Consider the following 18,299-nt stretch of genomic DNA (forward strand, 5'->3'; position numbering starts at 1 on the left):
TACGTGTCACTCTTTCCAAAGCAATAGATTGTCCTAACGTAACTGTGCTACGCAATGTGCACAAATGTCGCCTGATAGGATCATCAGTATTTAAGTATTTACGACGGGTGAATCCCGTTTATACCAACTGCTCTAGTAGACACCGCGTCCCTGATGTTCTTATAGAAAGAAGGTCGCGTCAGTTCTCAACTAAAACTTGTGATTGCCTGTCACAAAGTTAACAAAGAGTCTAGAAAGGGAAGTTAGTAATGGCGCCGGTAGTTGCATTTACTACTCAACGTAGGTGGCGTATTTATCTAGCGAAGGCATACGCGAGTTTGTGCGCTATCGATAGTAATGCACCGGTGTACTGGCGTTTGCTACCGAACTAACGTAGTGGGGCTTGTTTTGTTCGCAAGCGGCTCTTCCATCGCCAAGAAACAACCAGGTCACTTGTGTTCTAAAAGTATGTTGTAAACGCGTATGCAAAAAAAGAAGAAATCAAGGATTGCATTGCTACACAGTTAAGCGATATTTATATAACAACGTCAAATAATGGCACGTAAGGGTCGTGTATGACGGAAACATCAGGTTCCGCATAGTAAGCTGCACTCTAGAGAGATGAACAACCAGCAAAGGGGAAACAAAGCATCGTGCAAGGCACTGATTGGGATGATATACGCCACATGTTTCTGATAATATAAGGAAGGCATGGATGTTAACCTGTCAAAAGTCTGGTTGGCTACCCTACGCAATGGAGAAGGGGAAGAGAGAGAAGGGAGAGATAACGACCTTATGAGTAGATATAGCCGTGACCTTTAGGAGCACAGGTCACACCTGTGGGCAGCTGTGTATTTGGGTAAATCAAATTGAGAACCTATGCTTGTGTAACGTGCAGTCTGCACGCATATTTATGCCACAACACAGCACATACATATTCATCCAACATAACGACAGAAGCCGTAGTTGATCTAAACATCGCATTAAGACGGCCACTACACAGCATAATGGACCACGGGCGAGCCGGGGCAGTACATTTTACTAACTGCTCTGCGAAACCCAGTAACTGCTCGGCGGTAAAGGCTGCGTTTCCAGAGTCTGAATTATAGAACGCAGCAAACAGCTAGTAAAAGAGGTGCAGTAATGGGCGGTTAGTAACTGCACCCACTCCTACCTTTTTTACAAACTTTTTTCCTTCTCCTTCTTCTAAGAGTCTACTTCAGCTCCTACTGAACCCAGCGTTCGCTCGTTCGTCTTGCTGCTGAGCGGCGTCCTTGCCACGTCGCCCCTCACTTGATCCCTGCATCTAGACGCCATCATTGATCCGGCTACTTCCTGCTGGCTGCCATTTACGAAATGACTGCACGCGAGAGTGCCTACGCATGCTGCACGCAGGCACAGCTATATAGGCGTGGTGAAATCTTTTCGACTTCTGTAGCTTGTAGCGGCGAGACGGAGCAATCGATGTTTCCCCGTAACGACACGGTGGTGCCCTCTCCCCCTCCCTCCCTCCCTCCCTCCTCGCTGTGTTGTGCCTTAGGGGCGAGGACGTCTACCGAAACATGGTTGAGGCCCGCGACTTGCTCAAGATGCCGCTGCTGAGAGACCCCGGCTCTCCGAAGCCCGAACCGAGCTGCCGCATTCTGCAGGACATTCGCAATCGCGCCCCGTGCCCCTGGTGCACCGCAGTCGAGCGCTACTGACAGGTGAACACGGGTGGGCGGCACGCTGCTAGATCACGCACGAAAAACGAAGAATAGAGAAATAGGGGGATGGGGGGGGGGAGTAATTGCATTAGCATTGCTGCTGTTGGTGTCGGAAGAAAGAGAGAGAGAGAGAAAGTTACAGAAAGGCAGAGAGGTCGGCCTGAGCTGTAACTTGCCCTGGCCTGCTACTCTACACTGGGGAAAAGGGACGGGGAGGGGAAGGGCCGATGAATGATCATGATGGTATAAGGAAGAGATGCGTATATACAAATTCAGAGTTGTAGCATTAAAGAAATTGAGTAACTCAGGGAACGAGTGTACGAAGGCATTTGTGCGGCAAAACGGGCGCTTGGTATGGTTTCTTCTTAGTCTTTTTTTTTTTTAACACGCTTCTAAATTATCACTTTATCTGCCGCGGTACTTCAGTGGTTATGGTGCGGTGCTGGTGCGTGCATGAGGTCGCTGGTTCGATCCCAACCGGGCGGCCGCACTCCAGTGGGGGCGATATGCACGCTCGTCTACCGTGCGTTGGGTGCATGTTACAAAAAAAGAAAAAAAACCTCAGGTGCCCAAAATTACTTCGCAGCCCCTCCCAACTACGGCGTGCTTCATCATCAGAGCGTGGTTTTGACGTGTAAAGACTGGAAAAGTTTACTTATTGAATACGTTTCAATTAGAGACCATCAATGTATATACCTTATCTAATGAGAAAAATTTGCGCAACAAAAAAGGAAACGCCCGCAGAAAGGGGAGACAAAGACAAGCGCTTTGTCTTTGGCGACGTCTTTTTGTGGCACAATTTTTTCTCAATGGCGACGCAAGACCAACTAGCCGTACAATTATTTCTTCTCGATACCTATTCTATTCGAGGCGAACGGGGTAGTATACAAACCAGCGGAGTTTTTATTGTTATTGTATTGTTTTGCATTTGTTGTTCAATATTACTTTCTTTTAAATGGTGTTCGGTGTCCTATTAACAATTCCGTGCCTAACTCTAAACGTACTTCTCTGAAGGCCAAGCAAGTACCTGCCTCAAGAATATGCTGATACTTACAGGCATCATGCAAAACAATACAAAAGTAAACGAGCTATGAGTATCAGAAACGTTTACGTTTCAGCGCACTGTAGAATAAGGAAGGTCGTACTGAGGTCATTGACCCGGCGTACCAGACATAGCTGCAAGGCTCCTTAAAATCAGCTGACCCGTGAGCATACAAATTAGTCGTTAATATTACATTATCATAATGATCCAAACCAATGAACACGTCTGCTTGCCTCACTAAGCTTTTATTTACGCTAGCGCGAACAAGATGGGAGAAGTAATAATTAATGCCAAAATATGCATCCTTTCGCAATAATGTGTGATAAAAAAAGCCATTTTGTTCTACGCGAAGTATACGACTGAAATTTATGTAAATGGCAGGCAAGCTACTTTCTTTACACCTGCTTTCCCTACGCTATCACGCATAATTATCCAGGAATTACATTGAATCCTATTACCGCCTCCAGCAAAGTCGCCCTTTTCCTTTCACCGTACACAGTGATGCGCGGTTTACAGACAGCCATCTTTGAATTCTTCCACGCGCAGTCAACCTCATCAATACGAAAGGACATGGGTTAAATAACACAACAATCTGTAAGTGGCCCTCCTCTTTAGGCCCCAAACGTAACACTGTTGTTCAATGTCCATTTCATGCTTACATCATCAAAAGACGCTCAGGCTCGCATTTTGCATCCATTAAAAGGACATATAAAAAAAGATGTGCAAAAGGAACTATCTTCTGCGATATAAATTTAGCTGGGAATTTAGTTGCGATGTAAGTTTCTGCTGTCCAAATGTTGCCCAATGTTTCCTTTTTGGTAGTTTCTTTCACTTGTCCTTGCTGTGTGCGTAGAGGGAGATAGAGAAATGACACGGGAAAGGCAAGACGGTTAACCGGAAGAGAAGCTTCTGGTTTGCTAGCCTATCCTGGGAGAAGGGTAAGGAGGGGGAGGAAAGGCGAGAAATAATAGCTGAAAAATAAATCTACAGCAGGAACAAAAAGGAAATGGGGGGGGGAGGAGGGAGGGCCTGGAAAAGGCCCGGAAGTATAGAAGTTTCTGAAACAGGCTACCCGAGCGTAGAAAGTTCAGTAGCTCCATGAACCACTTCCGGTTTGACGACCGTGTAAGCTGGCACTCGAGGGTTGCCTCCTCCGAAAACGGCCGGTTGTCGAGATCGGCGGCAGCCTATGTGCTCGAGGACAATAAAAAAAAGAAAAAAGAAACACATCTTCGACAGTTTTCTCGCTGCCGCAGCTGTAACAAGCAACACTGTCGCTCATTTGCGATGTTGAAAGCAGATGATTTTTTTTTGTAAAAGCTATGCCACTGACGTGTGTACTTTTCATCGCCTCCAGTGTAGCCAATACCCCTGTTTTGAGACAACAAGCTCCGCGCTACACCCTTAAACGTGAGACTGCGGCTGAAAGCCGATACATGCTGACTTGAGCGAAAGACACTCACGTTCGCGAGGAACAAGGCAGTGTGCTTGTAAATTTCACGATTGCGGAAGTACGACGCCAAGAAAACTCTGGTTTATCACTTCAGAAGTGCTCATCACAATGTGTTGACTTGTCTTCACATGCGTGACCCCGCGGCAAGAGCCTTTGGGTCTTACTGTGCGTGTGTTTTTCTTTTTCTTTCTCAATACCAGCCAAAGTGCCTACGCTGCCCTCTACCAGAACCGGCTAAGGTTGGAGACGTTTTCACACTTAGAGGGCAGGTATCGCCGTGGGCCGAGAAGTGAGTATTTCGTTCCTTAATTTTTTTTTTTTTAAGCCGGATATTTCGAGAAATGCCCACGGAGAGAGGCAATAGTCTGGTATGGTCGGACTCGGGGAAGGCGCTTTCTTTCTTTCTCGGTTTCGATGAGTGAAATTTCGTCATTATCTTGCGTCTCGACAAATTCGCCGTAATGTATACGTACGCAGTCGTAACGCCTCGATGTTTTTGTCTTTTTTTTTTTTTAGTTTGATGACAAGGCGAAGAAGACGTGCCATGGCTGGTCCATGTATAGCGTGACGCAATGTGCCAGCTTGTCCCAACTCTCAGCGGCGGTTTTGCGTGATTAAAGTTCGCAGACTGCGAAGCAATATAGAAAGATTAGAAACCAACAGTATAAAAGACAGCGTTTTCAAGGTTTGCGCTGCTAATAAAACGCCCCAGCGAACTTAGATTACACCAAGAGGAAGGACTTCCTGTTTAGACACGCCCTCTGAACTTTCACTCGCCGCGTTGAGAAAATGACGACGAAAAGAAAGTACGTTTTTAATTAGTTGCTCGGGATGTTTTGCATGTTGACGTTTTAATGTCAAAGACCTATGGTGCTTTGAGAAAAGTGAACTTCTCTCCCAAATGGAGGAAAAGGTCCTTGACCGCGAAAGTTTGAAATGTCAACCCAATATATAATATAGAGGCAAAGAAAGTCGCAACTCCCGCTGTACTTTGAAAAGGCTTTTGACCTTTCCACGCTGGCTTTGACGTAAGATGGCGTAGTGCATGGGCAAACATGCAACTAGCAGAGAGGGCGTGTATATATATATATATATATATATATATATATATTCGGGCCCCTCGGTTAACCCCCTTACTTCTCGTTTATATATATATATATATATATATATATATATATATATATATATATATATAATGTCATCGTTGAAAGGTCGAAGAAGCTCTCCACAATGACGCGCGTTCTTAATTCGGCTCTTTCTGCGTTGAAATGATGCGACGGCGTAGTCACGTGACAGGCGCCACTCGAAGACCGGGGATATGAAGAGCGTAAGCGGACGCTCGCGTCTGTTTCGAAGTTCAAGGCTGAAGTGGACGTTATCTTAGGCACGTGTTGTTATAGAAAGCCTTGTGTTATAGACAAGGCAACGACTGACACGACAGGCTTCAAGTACATTGCCTTTGTTTTTTTTTTATGCGAACCTTTCATTCCAAATCCTCCTGCGCTTTGGTGGTGGCGTCTGTTGCTTTCGCGGGCATGTAGTGAATCAAGCGTATTTCTTGCCATGTGTACTACCCCGAGAGATGTGTCGGTGATCCCCTCTGTTCTGTACGGAATAACGCGATGAAAGGACAAGTAGTACTTAAATATCCTTAACACAACAAATGTACGCCTTCGGGCTCGTAATAACTTTAGCAAAGCGAGGCTGTCTATGCATTCTTGTCCGTGGTTTAGCACGTCTGCTGCCGGTTTCTCGCCGGGTAAAGTGAGCCCGGTTCCGGAGAGATTAAATTATAGTCAACTTGATCGATCCCGAAGATGGCGTGAACAAAAGCGGGCCGATCCCGCTTACATTGCAACCCACAGTCGCGTGGGTCGCGTGGTAGGCAATCTTTCTGTCTTGCCATGCAGGCTACAGCACGCGTTGCGCAAGGTGAAAAAATTTTTTTCGCTTCACGCAGATTCCAGCATGTCCTTTCGATGCGCATAATTTTTGATGCGAAAGAATCAAGTGGCCCATTGAGCGAGAACTTCTGGCCGAAATGCGAGAACCGAGGGGGCGCATTTGGAAACGCAACGTCGTAGACGTTTAGGTGAAATAAGTATTCTGCTTTGCTGGGGTCGCCTCGTTACGTACCTGTCGAGCGTGCCGTCCTTACGACTCTGTAATGTTTTCCCGACCTTGGTCTGTGACACAATCGTTGCTCGTAAAACGAGGCTTACACAATTATGTCGACAGCGACTATACGGATGCTTAAGGTGCGTTCGCGCCGTCGGCGTTGTCGTGCTGTCTCGCCATCGACAGCGCATGCGCGGCTCGCTCGCGGAGCGTTTAAAGGGTCTCGCGGAGTGCGTTTGGCTGCAAAAAAAAAAACAAAAAAAAAAACGACGAAGTGGATGCGATCGCAGCGCGCCTCAAGCTGCGCTCCGTCGGACTCGGTGGAGAATCCAGGCGAGCGCTGTTGCCTTCCGCAGCTGGCACGAACGTTGTGCGCATGCGCGTATCTATAAGCACGCAAGCGTTCCCGCCGAGCTGTTGTGTGTATGGCATTGGTCTCAGCAGAAAGTACCAGTATACGTTCAGCTAACGTTGTCTCAGATTTCACCACTGGGCGCTGAATGACGCCGCCTGTTCCGCGTCCCTCTCACCTCGTGAGCCGCCGAAGTGTGACGCCTTCACCGCCACTAGGCGGCGCTCTCAATCAAGGCAGCGCCTTAAGGCAGCATCGTGGTTTATATGGCAGCATCGTGAGGTTCGCGGTAGCTGCAGCAGGGCGCTGGACCTTATGCCGCAGCAGCTGCAGTTATACCTCGCGTGCTGCGCCTCGCCGACCTGTCTCACCCGCGTGTACTTAGAACCATTACTTCGAAGATTGTCTGAGCAGTTCGCGAGTAACGCTAAACCTTGCCATTGCTGACGATGCTTCGCACGTTAGACACAGCAACCCAACTCCTTCCCCTCTTTTTTTTTTTTTTTTTGCTCGCAAGTAAAGGAAACGATATTCTGACAGATACTTCAAGTGTTTTCGGTTCAACGAACTTCTCGGTTTAACGAAACAATTCTGCCGTCCCGTCGACTCTGTCTCTTATTCGAGGTCTGACCGTTGTGTCCACCCCTCCTTTTTCCGCTCAGATTTGTACTGAACCTGGCCGCGGGCCCGACCACCGAGGACGACCTGGCGCTGCACCTTAACCCCCGGTTCGGCGAGGGCGCCCTGGTGCGCAACTGCCGGCGCGGCGACAAGTGGGGCGAGGAGGAGCGAGAGGGCGAGTTCCCGCTCGCTCCGGGACGCGCCTTCGAGCTCCGCGTCGACGCGCTCGAGGAGGCGTTCCGCGTCTCCGTCGACGGCAACCACGTGTGCGACTTCGGATACCGCATGCCGCTCAAGAAGATCAAGTACCTCTTCGCCGAGGGCGACCTGGTCGTCGACGACGTGCGCATCGAATTGGACGACGTGAGCGAGGGTTCTCTTTTTGTTTTTGTTTGTTTGTTTTGTTTGGGAGGGGTACAGTGCATGCATGGGTTAGAAGTACATAGGCTGAACTGAACAGGTCGGTGGGTGTTCATTATTAACTTTTCCGCGCTAATAAGGTTCACCTGATACTCGGCAGTGATCGTGCCGAGTGATTCCCCCTCTAGTGCTTACGTAATTTTGGGCGGTGGAAAATTTGCTGATCTACACGGGCGCTCAAGAGTTTCGCATCCACGCTTCGCAAGTCGCCAACAACGGCCAACCAATTTCCGTGAAAAAAAAAATGAATAAATCGCCGCTCTTTTACACCACATACGCTCGGGTTTTCATGATTGTGCTGATGATTACCTCGAAAGTGTCAAGATGTATTGATTGAATAGGTTTTCCAAGTTCTATTAATACAATAAAAAAAAGTTGAGGTTAACAAAGCGGTCGAAAAATCAGATATACAGCCCGGTTATTCTTTCTGTTAAGAAATCAGTTGTGAGTGCAATACCTTGCGCATTTTATTTAGAAGGAATAAACAAAACTACCAGAAGGTCGTATAGAAGGACTGTTTTAAAAGAGCAATGTGAGAAATACTGTGCCGATTTAGTTTGTGTGAATCACACAGAACTATTTCCTTAGCAATATATATATATATATATATATATATATATATATATATATATATATATATATATATATATATATATATATATATATATATATATCACTGCCAAAGGTTCGCAATTTCACCACACGCCTCCATATACAGATGGCTTCCACTGGGTGTCGGGCTACAATTATTATTGATGCTCATTTTGTTGTCGTATTCCGTGCAGTAAACCTTACTCGCGTGTGTGTTGGCGCACACCATGATCACTATGAAAAAGCGTTAGAACCTTTTTCCATGCCACGTGACCATAGTTAGTCAATCAGTCATTGGCGAAGAGGGGAGGGCGCGAGGATGAGGAGGACAGTGCTGGACGAAAGAACGGCGCAACCACGAAACATTATCTAGAGAGCTTGCGTCAAGGACAAGCCAAAAGCCAAGCTGGCCCAGGAAGAATCGCCAGTGCACGCATCCTCATGGAGCATGAGTGTACGGTCAGATGGTTTGAGAGGAGCTAAGATGGCACAGATACGTGTTTATCCTTCTTATCGGCGACCTGCATTCTCTCGCTTGCTTGCCTTTGAGAGTTGCAGGCTCGAGGTGAAATAAAGGTAATATATTGCTCGCGATAAGCATTGCCTAAACGCTCGATGTGTTCTCCTTCGACGCAGGTCGAGAAACTGCGAGAAATGGCGGACAACTGGTCGTTGTACATGCCCCCGGAACCGCCCAAGCAAGTCCTGGAAGTGGTGAGCAAACTGAACGCTGTCTTCCTCAGATAAGGATGCCTCGACCCGGCGCCTGCTTCTTTCCGCAGTGGCACAAGCATTGCCTTGCTTACGAAATATACCATACGGCTTTTGTTAACATTTCCTCTGTAAGCATGAACAGCGTTTTTAACGCGCAAGCCTTTAGTGACTCATGAGTGTCCGTGCACAGTCCGTGGTGGACGCAGGAAAGCGGTGATCAATCACAGCGGGTGACACTGAGCTTGCATCCCATGCTCCGTTCGCTGAACAGTTCAGACAAGAGAGGCAGCTTTAGACAGGCCTTCGCCTATCGCAATTCAGCTCAGCAAAGTGCCCATAGATTTTTTTAGGAATCATCTGGCAGCCGATAGTAAAATTTTCCTCCTTGAGCTGCGCTGGGCTCGAATAGGCGTATAACACTTGAAACAAGAAATGCAAACGAATAGTTGTAAAATTATGCCTGCAAGGGCCAATGTATCATTTTTGATACGCCGATTTGATACCTCAAAAATTCTGAATGAAGCGCCGTAAACTTAACGCAAAAATATCAGAGTGGCGTTTTCGATATGCTAAGGCGGATACGCAGAACTGCGTTCATTCGTATTCTGTAAATTCTTACGCTAATTGTGAGTTCATTCTTTCTGAAAGTCTGTGAAAGCAATTATAAGTGCGTAAAACATGTCCGCGCCAGTGTATAGCGGCAGCCACCCCTTCAAGCTACTCATCTTAGAAGCATGTCGTGGCTACGCCTTACCTCTACTTACTGTTCATGGAGAATAAATTGATTACAATTTAATATGTTCATCTTAAGATTACGTGAGAGCTGCTAAACCTAACGAGAAGTCAGGGTTTCGCAACCGCTCTTAGTAGTAATTCAGTAAGAGGCCAAATGCAGCGAAATTTCGCTCGGGCTAAAGCGCTCATAATTAAGCCGCAAGCATATCATACTATTGATGCAATGTTAGCGAAGCTGTGGGGCTCATAATGGTCAAATGTGCTTATTAGCGGCCTCTGTGTAGCACACAAACAGACGGCAAGTGGTTTAGCGGACGGGACGCAAATCCCAGCGAGTCGCCGGCGTCTGAGATCGTCAACGCGTCGAGGGTGCCCACGGATCTCGGAGGCCGTGCTAGGAAGACGCGCTGCTTCTCAAATGTTCTGGGTCCTGCGTCATTTCCGGCGAGCGCTAATGGAAGCGTTTTCTCTTTCTTTTTTTTGGTATCGGAAAATGACTATTATCGCGAGCATTTTCTGACGTGCCCAACCCCTATGCCAAAGTTTGCATTTTGAGCTGAGACTACTCTCTATAACTGCACTAACTCCCACTAAGCTTTCAACGTGGCCCCGAAATTTTTCTACAATTAAGCTGTAAACAAATGAAATTGCTACTGGAGTCGGAGGTTTTATTATCCTTGGCACCAACCCGCTACAACGTTTATTTATTTATTTATTTATTTATTTATTTATTTATTTATTTATTTATTTATTTATTCTTCCAGGGTGACGTGGTGCCGGAGCTGATGTCAGAGGCCCAGGTTTACTACGAGCCGAAAATGCAGCTGGACACACCGGTAAGCTAACCATCACTGACAGGATGAATCATAGTTACTTTCTTTTCGTGATGCTTAATTAATATGTTTACTAAAATAATAATTGAATATGAGAAGAATTTTTGCCATAAAAGCTAATTTCACCACTGCAGGTTACAAATGTGAATTCCTGTTGTTCGTTGCTTCTTATACTGCTGCTCTCAATGCTTTTATTTTTTGTTTACCCGCCGTGGTTGCTCAGTGGCTATGGTGTTGGGCTGCTTAGCACGAGGTCGCGGGATCGAATCCCGGCCACGACGGCCGCATTTTGATGGGCGCGAAATGTGAAAACACCCATGTACTTCGATTTAGGTGCACGTTAAAGAACCCCAGGTGGTCAAAATTTCCGGAGTCCTCCGCTACGGCCTGCCTCATAATCAGAAAGTGGTTTTGGCACGTAAAACCCCATAATTTAATTTTTTTTTCAATACTTTTTTTTGTTGGTACCCTCCGGGCTGAATGCCAGTATGGAGGGGAGTGGTTACATTCGGATCAATATCGTAGTTTGAAATATTAGCTAGAGCAAATTTGTAACAATGCTGTATACAGTCATAATTTTCTCGATATAGAATGTTATCCTGAGTGAAATAAAACGACTGAATGTTGGTGACGGTAACTTCCGACCCGGAATAATGATTTCATTCAAGCGATTTTTTTTTTGCAGTAAAAGTTTCACTGCATGGTTTGGTTAGGTAGGGCATAACCGCAGCCTTTTCTACATGGCCGATCTATTCGAGACATATGAAGATGCTGTGATCAGACTAATATATATATATATATATATATATATATATATATATATATATATATATATATATATATATATATATATATATATATATATATATATATATATATATATATATATATATATATATATATATATATATATATATAAGCAATGACGAGGTCGTCAATATTGTGAAATAGGCAGACTTGTATATTCAAGCGAATGATTATTTATGATACGCCTTTTATTCGGTGGGCAGTCAGTGAATGACGGAGGTTACCCAATTATGTTCTTACGTCTCCATGTGTCGACGCATTTTCGAATGATCTGTGTCGTGGCGTTCCCGGACATTGCACAGCGTAATGGTAGCCTTAATTCCTTCCTGCATACTGACGTTATTGCTCTGTGACTTTTTTCTTCTCCAGCAAACATGATTTATCAGACCACCTCTTTGTGCAAGGAGTGCGTTATGTCTTACACAGTTGTGTAGCTACGGGGTAACACACCGGGCTCTCACCCATCGCCTCACCTAAAGAAAAACAGAAACAACAAAAGCATTTGTCTATGCCATTGGTTCTCCAGTTTTGTTTTCCATCACTGTAACAACGTCAGTGGTGCCAACAGTATTAGTAAGTCAAATAAAATTATTATGCCAAATTTCTTTTGTCAGTACGCCAGTAGACTTCGGTACATTTTCCATCGACGAAATCAGTCGCGATATCTCCAGCGGACTGCGGATATCGTAAGAGATTTCGATAATGCTCTGCTTAAAAATTTTTCAGTGAATTTTTTTGAGAGCTGAAAAAGCATTTAGTGGATTTTGGTAGGTTTCAAAGGTGGTTTTAGCTGTGCCCTTACAGTGGAAAGAAAACACCACGACTTTATTTTTTTTTTACATAAGCGATAGCCACATTAAAAATTTACACAACCCAGGGACGCCCTCCTAGTATTCGCGACGCCATTGTCATTTATTTGACACTTGCATTTACTTGAGTGCGTTCGGTCGCTGTTTTTCACTTTATTTCACGTGGTTGGCTTTTCATAACTGATTTATACCAGGTTACGCCAGATAGTCGTCGCATTCTAGTGGATTTTTAAAATCCGCCTAGCGGTAGCATCACTAGAGTGTGCGGCAACGTCGTGCGTTTTTCTACTTCTTGAAAAAACAAAGTAAAGAAAGAAGAACACGGTTTTGCTTTGCAGTTTCAGCTCGCGACAACTTTTTCTTCTTTGAGGTCTACATTAAACTATTTTTTTTTTAAAAGACCGCTATGGTTGCATTGTTAAACGTGTGGCAAGTGAAGCACTCCGGTTAAGATGAATACTTCTGACTGCCCTTGTCTTTTTTGTCTCGCTGTCTTTAGGAGCGAATTCAAGATAACTCGGCGGGGAAGTCTTATCTGGATCTCTGTTTCTGACCAAGAAATTCTCCAAATGTATCCAGCCATGTGCACGATATATCGTAGATTGATCAAATCACGTGATGCTGTCATGCGCAGAAAGCTTTTTTTTTCTTCTCGATTGAGCACTTTATTCGTGTAGGTTTGTGCAATCTACCGTTTGCTTTAAGTCGATACGTCTACGCTTCAAGTGATTATCGGAGATATTTATCAGTAGGAAGGAAAGAGAAAAGCAGAAGGCAGGGAGGTTAACCAGAATGTCTGGTTGGCTACCCTACACCTGGAAATGGGGAAGCGGAAAACAAAGATGACAGGGAGAGAGAGAGGAGGGAAGGAAAGATTGATTATCCAAATTATCTATCCTGTTCGCAGGCGAAGCCAGTGTGCCAGCGACTGCCCGAAGTGATGGCTCCGGGTCGCGTGGTCATCATCTCCGGCGTGGTGGAACCGAAACCTTACAGGTATGCGCACTCAACACGCTCGCCGTTGATTTAGATGCATGCAACATCTGTTATTTTTTTCTTCACATGCACGCACGCACGCACGCACATACATGCACAAAAAGAAAACTCATACGTTGACAGAAAGCAAAGCAGTGGCCGTAGGCGACCACGGCGGCCGTCTAGAAAATTTTCTATTCGCACATTTTCGCACGTGCTAGTACGTCGTTGGCATACGATAGTTAAACGTGTATTACATATACTGACATGTACCTATATAATACGTACACGGAAATACATATAGATTGTGCTGAGCAGCACATCGGCGCGGCTATAATTTCGGGGGTAGGGGGAGTGGGTTTGAGGGCCCCCTTAATCCTTCCCTTGGTTACGTGCCTCTTCAGAAGCTAGAGGAAGGTTCACGAAAGGTGGTATTTGTCATCCACCCGACTGTAGCACAAAGCTGCAGCTTGCTCCACATTTGCGGGTGTTTACAGAACTGATTTGTCGTACTCAGTATTGTCGATTTGCCCGTGGTTAAGGGATCGCTGTGCGATCTGCTAGCCTCCCGCTTAGCTCAGTTGGTGGAGCGACCACCCACAGAAAGACGTTGGTCCCGGTTTCGATATCGGGACCGGAATGAACTTTTCTGCAACTGCGAACCTTTCTTTCCGGTCTTATTCGTAGCTTCGGGCTACTGCTCTATAAGTGGGGATGAAAATATTTTCCCCTTCGACTAACCCTCCAGAATCGTGCTTTAACGGCGCGTGAACTAACCATGGGAGCTCACAGTTATGGTACCTGCGACTGGTTCCTACAGCGTTCCAACTCGGTTTAGAGGGATGCGGCGCCTTCTCTTTATATCGAAGTCAAAGAAATCCTGCCCCGACCTAACGTGTTAGCATGCTCCCACGTGATCGAGTCTCTTTAGGACCTCGGTCGCGCTCCCAGATGGAAAGTGAGAGTGCCCCCCTCCCCCTCCGAGCACTCTCAGCCGGAGCCCGACGTTCTGAATGAACGAGGCGAGTGTTTTTACGAGTGCTCGATTTTCGACCGACCGAATGTGTAATTAATTAATCTCCCTCCACTGTACTACCTCCCTCAACACCGATGCTTCTTCACACGGCACCCCATTGTTCAATTCGTGGCTGAGTTTCTCTGAGGTCATCAGGCTGCTCTTATCGTCTTTGAAAGATTCGTTGTAACCGAATAAGATGAGAAAGAGGGGGCGGCCACATTGTCAGGCACTCCTGTCGTGTTCACCAATCTCCTCGGCACAAAAAAGAAAAGAGATTTCGCTTGTCGGAACAAACAATAACGAGACGGATGAAACAACGCACAGCCCACGCGCCCCATTACCACGCGTGCGAGCGTGCCTCGAACTCTACCGTGAACCCGCAGGTTCCACGTGAACCTGCAGACCGACGTGGGCGACACCGCGGACATGGGGCTGCACCTGAACCCCCGCTTCGACACGTCACCGCGGAGCGTGGTTCTCAACTCCCGAGACCGGGACCAGTGGCAGCAGGAGGTGCAGGTCGCCGGCGACAAGTTCCCCTTCTCCGAGGGGTCGCCCTTCGAGATCCAGGTGCGTGTTTCGCGCGGACCCGACTTTTCTTTTTTTTGTTTGTTCCGTCCTTCGCCCGACTTCGTGTGCCTCCCTGAAACTTCGTTCCGTGTTTTCTACTGAGCCCAGACTTCGGTGTAGTTCTGCGACTTGGCTACAAGTGTGTTCGACTTTCTTTATACGAGTTGATCGTAATTAGTTTTACTGTGTTTTATAGTACACCCTCCTCCCCCAATGTGCTCGTCGTCTGATGCCACCTCTCCCCCGCTTCTCGTGTTCGCAGGTCCACTGCAAGGAGGACAAGTTCCGGGTGCTGGTCAACGGCTGCTACCTGGCCGACTTCCCGCACCGTCTCGACTGCTCGCGCATCGACTACGTCTGCGTCGACGGCTCGCTCATCGTCGACCGCGTCGTCTTCGCCTGAACACAGACTGCGCACGGCCTACGCGCAGCGAACGTGCGCGAATATTCGTGACGACAGCACGTTGGTCGATGTAGTAGTACACAGGCACAGCGTTCTTGAAGCCCTTTTTGGGTGTCGTGGAACGTTGTCGCAGGAAGCAAATGAGCCACGTCTTAACGGGCGCTAGCGAACTGCCTGGCTTCAACTGGCTGGCGTTGAAAGTACTTACAGGGTTAGATAACGATGTCGCTTGACAAAAGTTCACAGGGCCTTACGAAAGTTTGAGCAGTTCTCGTTGAAAACAAACACGTCGCCGAGAACATGAGCATAAATGTCATAACGGAGCGTGCAGCAAAGGGCCTTCGTTAAACATAGCTTTCGAATGGCATGGGGTAGCAAGGACAGTATAGCTTTCATTACTAGGCAGCGCATTTAAGCATTCAGGCATATAGGGGTCGCTACGTGAGTCCTACTACATGTCCCAGGATCGAGCTTAGTTGGCCTGCAAAATTTTGCCGACGCCTGTACGTGCGGCGCTGAGTTCTCGGACACATTTTTAACAGTAATGGCAAACCGAAGGAAATTCGTGTACGAATACCACTTGGCAGCTAATAATAGGTCTGAAATTAGGGGTTTAAATTGTCGCCAAATGAACTGCGGCGGTTTTGCATCGCGATCACGGACGTTCGCAATTTAATCATTTTTCACGGGAACTGCTGAAACTACGGCAACGTTGTGTTGGGAACGAATATTCGCGCAATCCAGCCAATAACTTAAGAGGTACGAGCTGCTAGCTTTAGCTTGAACATTGTTACGCTCTCATTTCCAAGGAAAACAAAATGCAAAAAAAATGCATAATCTACTGCACTGTCCTGGATGCCATAACTCTGTAATGCATAAGAGCATGCCGTACGGCTGTTTGTTTGCACTGTTAATAATGCTCGACATTGTCGCGGCAAGCTATATGCGGTATTTTGGTGCGTCTACGTAAATGAGTAGGGATACAAAGTTACACAGCCACATCGCACAAATGTCACGCACGAAAGATATGTTAAACAGTGTAGGCGTTTTTGAACCTCATTATATATGTGCAGACGTAGCAAAATTTATGCGTCCCATAAGCAAGCAGCGGTTTTATTGCGTTTTGCGGCTTATTTGCATAATTTGCACGCTGCTCGCGGTAAGGGTTGTTGTAGTGACGTAGCTCGCTAGTTGTATAGCGTGAGACTAGTTTTGGTGAAAAACACGTTATGTAGATGTTTTGCTAATGCGACATTTTCGTAGCGTCCACTTGCGTACTTACAGCACGATATAGTATAACCGCAGCCTACTTCATGTCAACCATTATTTTCTATTCACAAGGAGGGAACGTTTCTGGTGCAGCCTTCAGATCGGAATATCATTAATAGTGATCGCGTTTCTCTACGCGTTATTGTACGCGGAAGCAACGCGCAAGTGCCTCGTGCGTTGAGATTAACATAAAGCCGATTCGGTTTATGTATATGTAAAAAAGTGCAATAAAAATATTGTTTGCTCGTTTCAAAAAAAGCTTCTTCATTTTCTCCTTCGGTGTTTTTTTTTATTCAGAGCTGGGTATGCCTAAAAGGGCCCCTCAGTAGAAATATAAAGTAGGTTTTTCGTTAAGAATTATTTATTCACATGTACTGCTACCTTGCATACGATACGTATAGGGGTGGGCACAGGAATAACAAAAAACGAAAATTATTGTTGTTATAGGTGTCAGTTTTCACAGGCGAGGAACAATCTCTTACAGGAACTTTTTACCACAGTTAAGGCAAACACTAACATATAAAGTAGGTAACAAGCATTTTACTTTTAGTCAAACAATACGTCAGGAGTGAAGTATGATGTAACGTTTTAACTGCCTTTATTTAACTGCAAAGTGTTAATTACTGACCAAGAAATTGAAGGCCATACTTCGTTCTTTCTTAGAAACATTTTTTTTTCATTTCGCGCCTAAATTTAAACACCGGTACTCAGGTCAACCGCACTGGCGTTATGGGTATGTTGGTAGTTCCCGATTGTCTATACGTATAGATGCCATGGCATCATTCAATCTCAGTTCCTTTACCACGGTGAAAGGTATGTTTTCTGTGGGTCGATCTTCCATTAGGCATATGTGCCGGAAAATAAAGAACGTTGTTGAGTGTATGCACTGTGTCTGTCCTTTCGAGGCTTCACGGCTTCTCCTTCGTGCGTGCGGCATAACTATAGACCATCCAGTACGTAGATGTTACGTCACAGATAACGCATTCTTACATATTGTGCTCGTTCTCGCGCAGAAAAGGTCCCGATTGCTTGGCAGTCTGAGCCCCTGGTTCGTTTCAAAACACAATGACATGCTTCCTTTCGGCGAGCAGTGAACTAGTCTCGGGCAGACGCTGTCGAAATTAGTGACGTCACGGGGTGTGCCGTTGCGTGAACTTCAATGTGGGGTAACCACTTACAGTCTCTCATTCGTGCGCATTTCTGAACATCACCAATGCTTCGCTTACGACAAGAGTAAGGTTTCATATAAGGTTTCGATAAGAGCTTCACCTGTTCAGCGCTCGAGCTGCTAGCGTCGGCAGAAGTCAATGAAATACAAAAGACCTTGCGTAAAGATCTATGCATGCCTTTTTACAGCGAAGCCGGGTACCTCTACCACCTAATGCATCTCTCGTGTTCGTAGGCAAAAAAATCAACCAATCAGTGGAAGGCACGCGTCACTGGTTTCCATGCAGCACCACCAGGCGGCCCTCGACTTCGCGTATCGACGGCTGTGGCGGCACCGGACGCGTGGGGGCAAGAAAGAAAAAGAACCAGAAAGCTTGCCTTCGCGCAAGGCGTTCGCTGCAAGCGTTTACCGGTAAAGATAACAGTCGCATAAAGGGCAGTTGTCGGGAAGCGGCAGTTGATGCATACGAAGCAAAGAGCGACGTAGCCACACATGTATGTAAAAGAAGAACCCACCTAGCAATCGATTTGCGTTTGGACAGAGCTGTGGGAAGGCCACGTGTAGCGAGGACTCCTGAAGAGCTGCTTGCACACGAGGCACGGCGAAAGTGTGGTTAAGTACATTTCTCTTGTTTCTGGTCCACTCTTTGTAGGTGCACGAAGTAGCGGCGCAACCCATGACGCAGGCTGTTGAAACGTCTTAGGCTAATAACTAGG

At 46.3% G+C, this 18,299-nt stretch overlaps 1 protein-coding gene across 2 annotated transcripts in view; it reads left to right on the plus strand.

The window, feature by feature from the left end:
- Positions 1 to 17,297, plus strand: part of LOC142587740 (galectin-6-like) — a 102,679-nt gene extending 85,382 nt beyond the window's left edge. For both annotated transcript variants that reach the window (XM_075698947.1, XM_075698948.1), the window contains 7 exons: positions 4,381 to 4,469; positions 7,313 to 7,634; positions 8,919 to 8,996; positions 10,496 to 10,567; positions 13,088 to 13,176; positions 14,557 to 14,743; positions 15,006 to 17,297. In XM_075698947.1, the coding sequence (XP_075555062.1) occupies positions 4,381 to 4,469; positions 7,313 to 7,634; positions 8,919 to 8,996; positions 10,496 to 10,567; positions 13,088 to 13,176; positions 14,557 to 14,743; positions 15,006 to 15,146 (978 nt within the window). In that variant the 3' untranslated portion in view covers positions 15,147 to 17,297. The remainder of the gene's footprint in view (positions 1 to 4,380; positions 4,470 to 7,312; positions 7,635 to 8,918; positions 8,997 to 10,495; positions 10,568 to 13,087; positions 13,177 to 14,556; positions 14,744 to 15,005) is intronic.
- The last annotated feature ends 1,002 nt before the right edge of the window (positions 17,298 to 18,299 follow it).

Source organism: Dermacentor variabilis, chromosome 7 (genome assembly GCF_050947875.1).
Source record: "Dermacentor variabilis isolate Ectoservices chromosome 7, ASM5094787v1, whole genome shotgun sequence".
NCBI lineage: Eukaryota > Metazoa > Arthropoda > Arachnida > Ixodida > Ixodidae > Dermacentor > Dermacentor variabilis.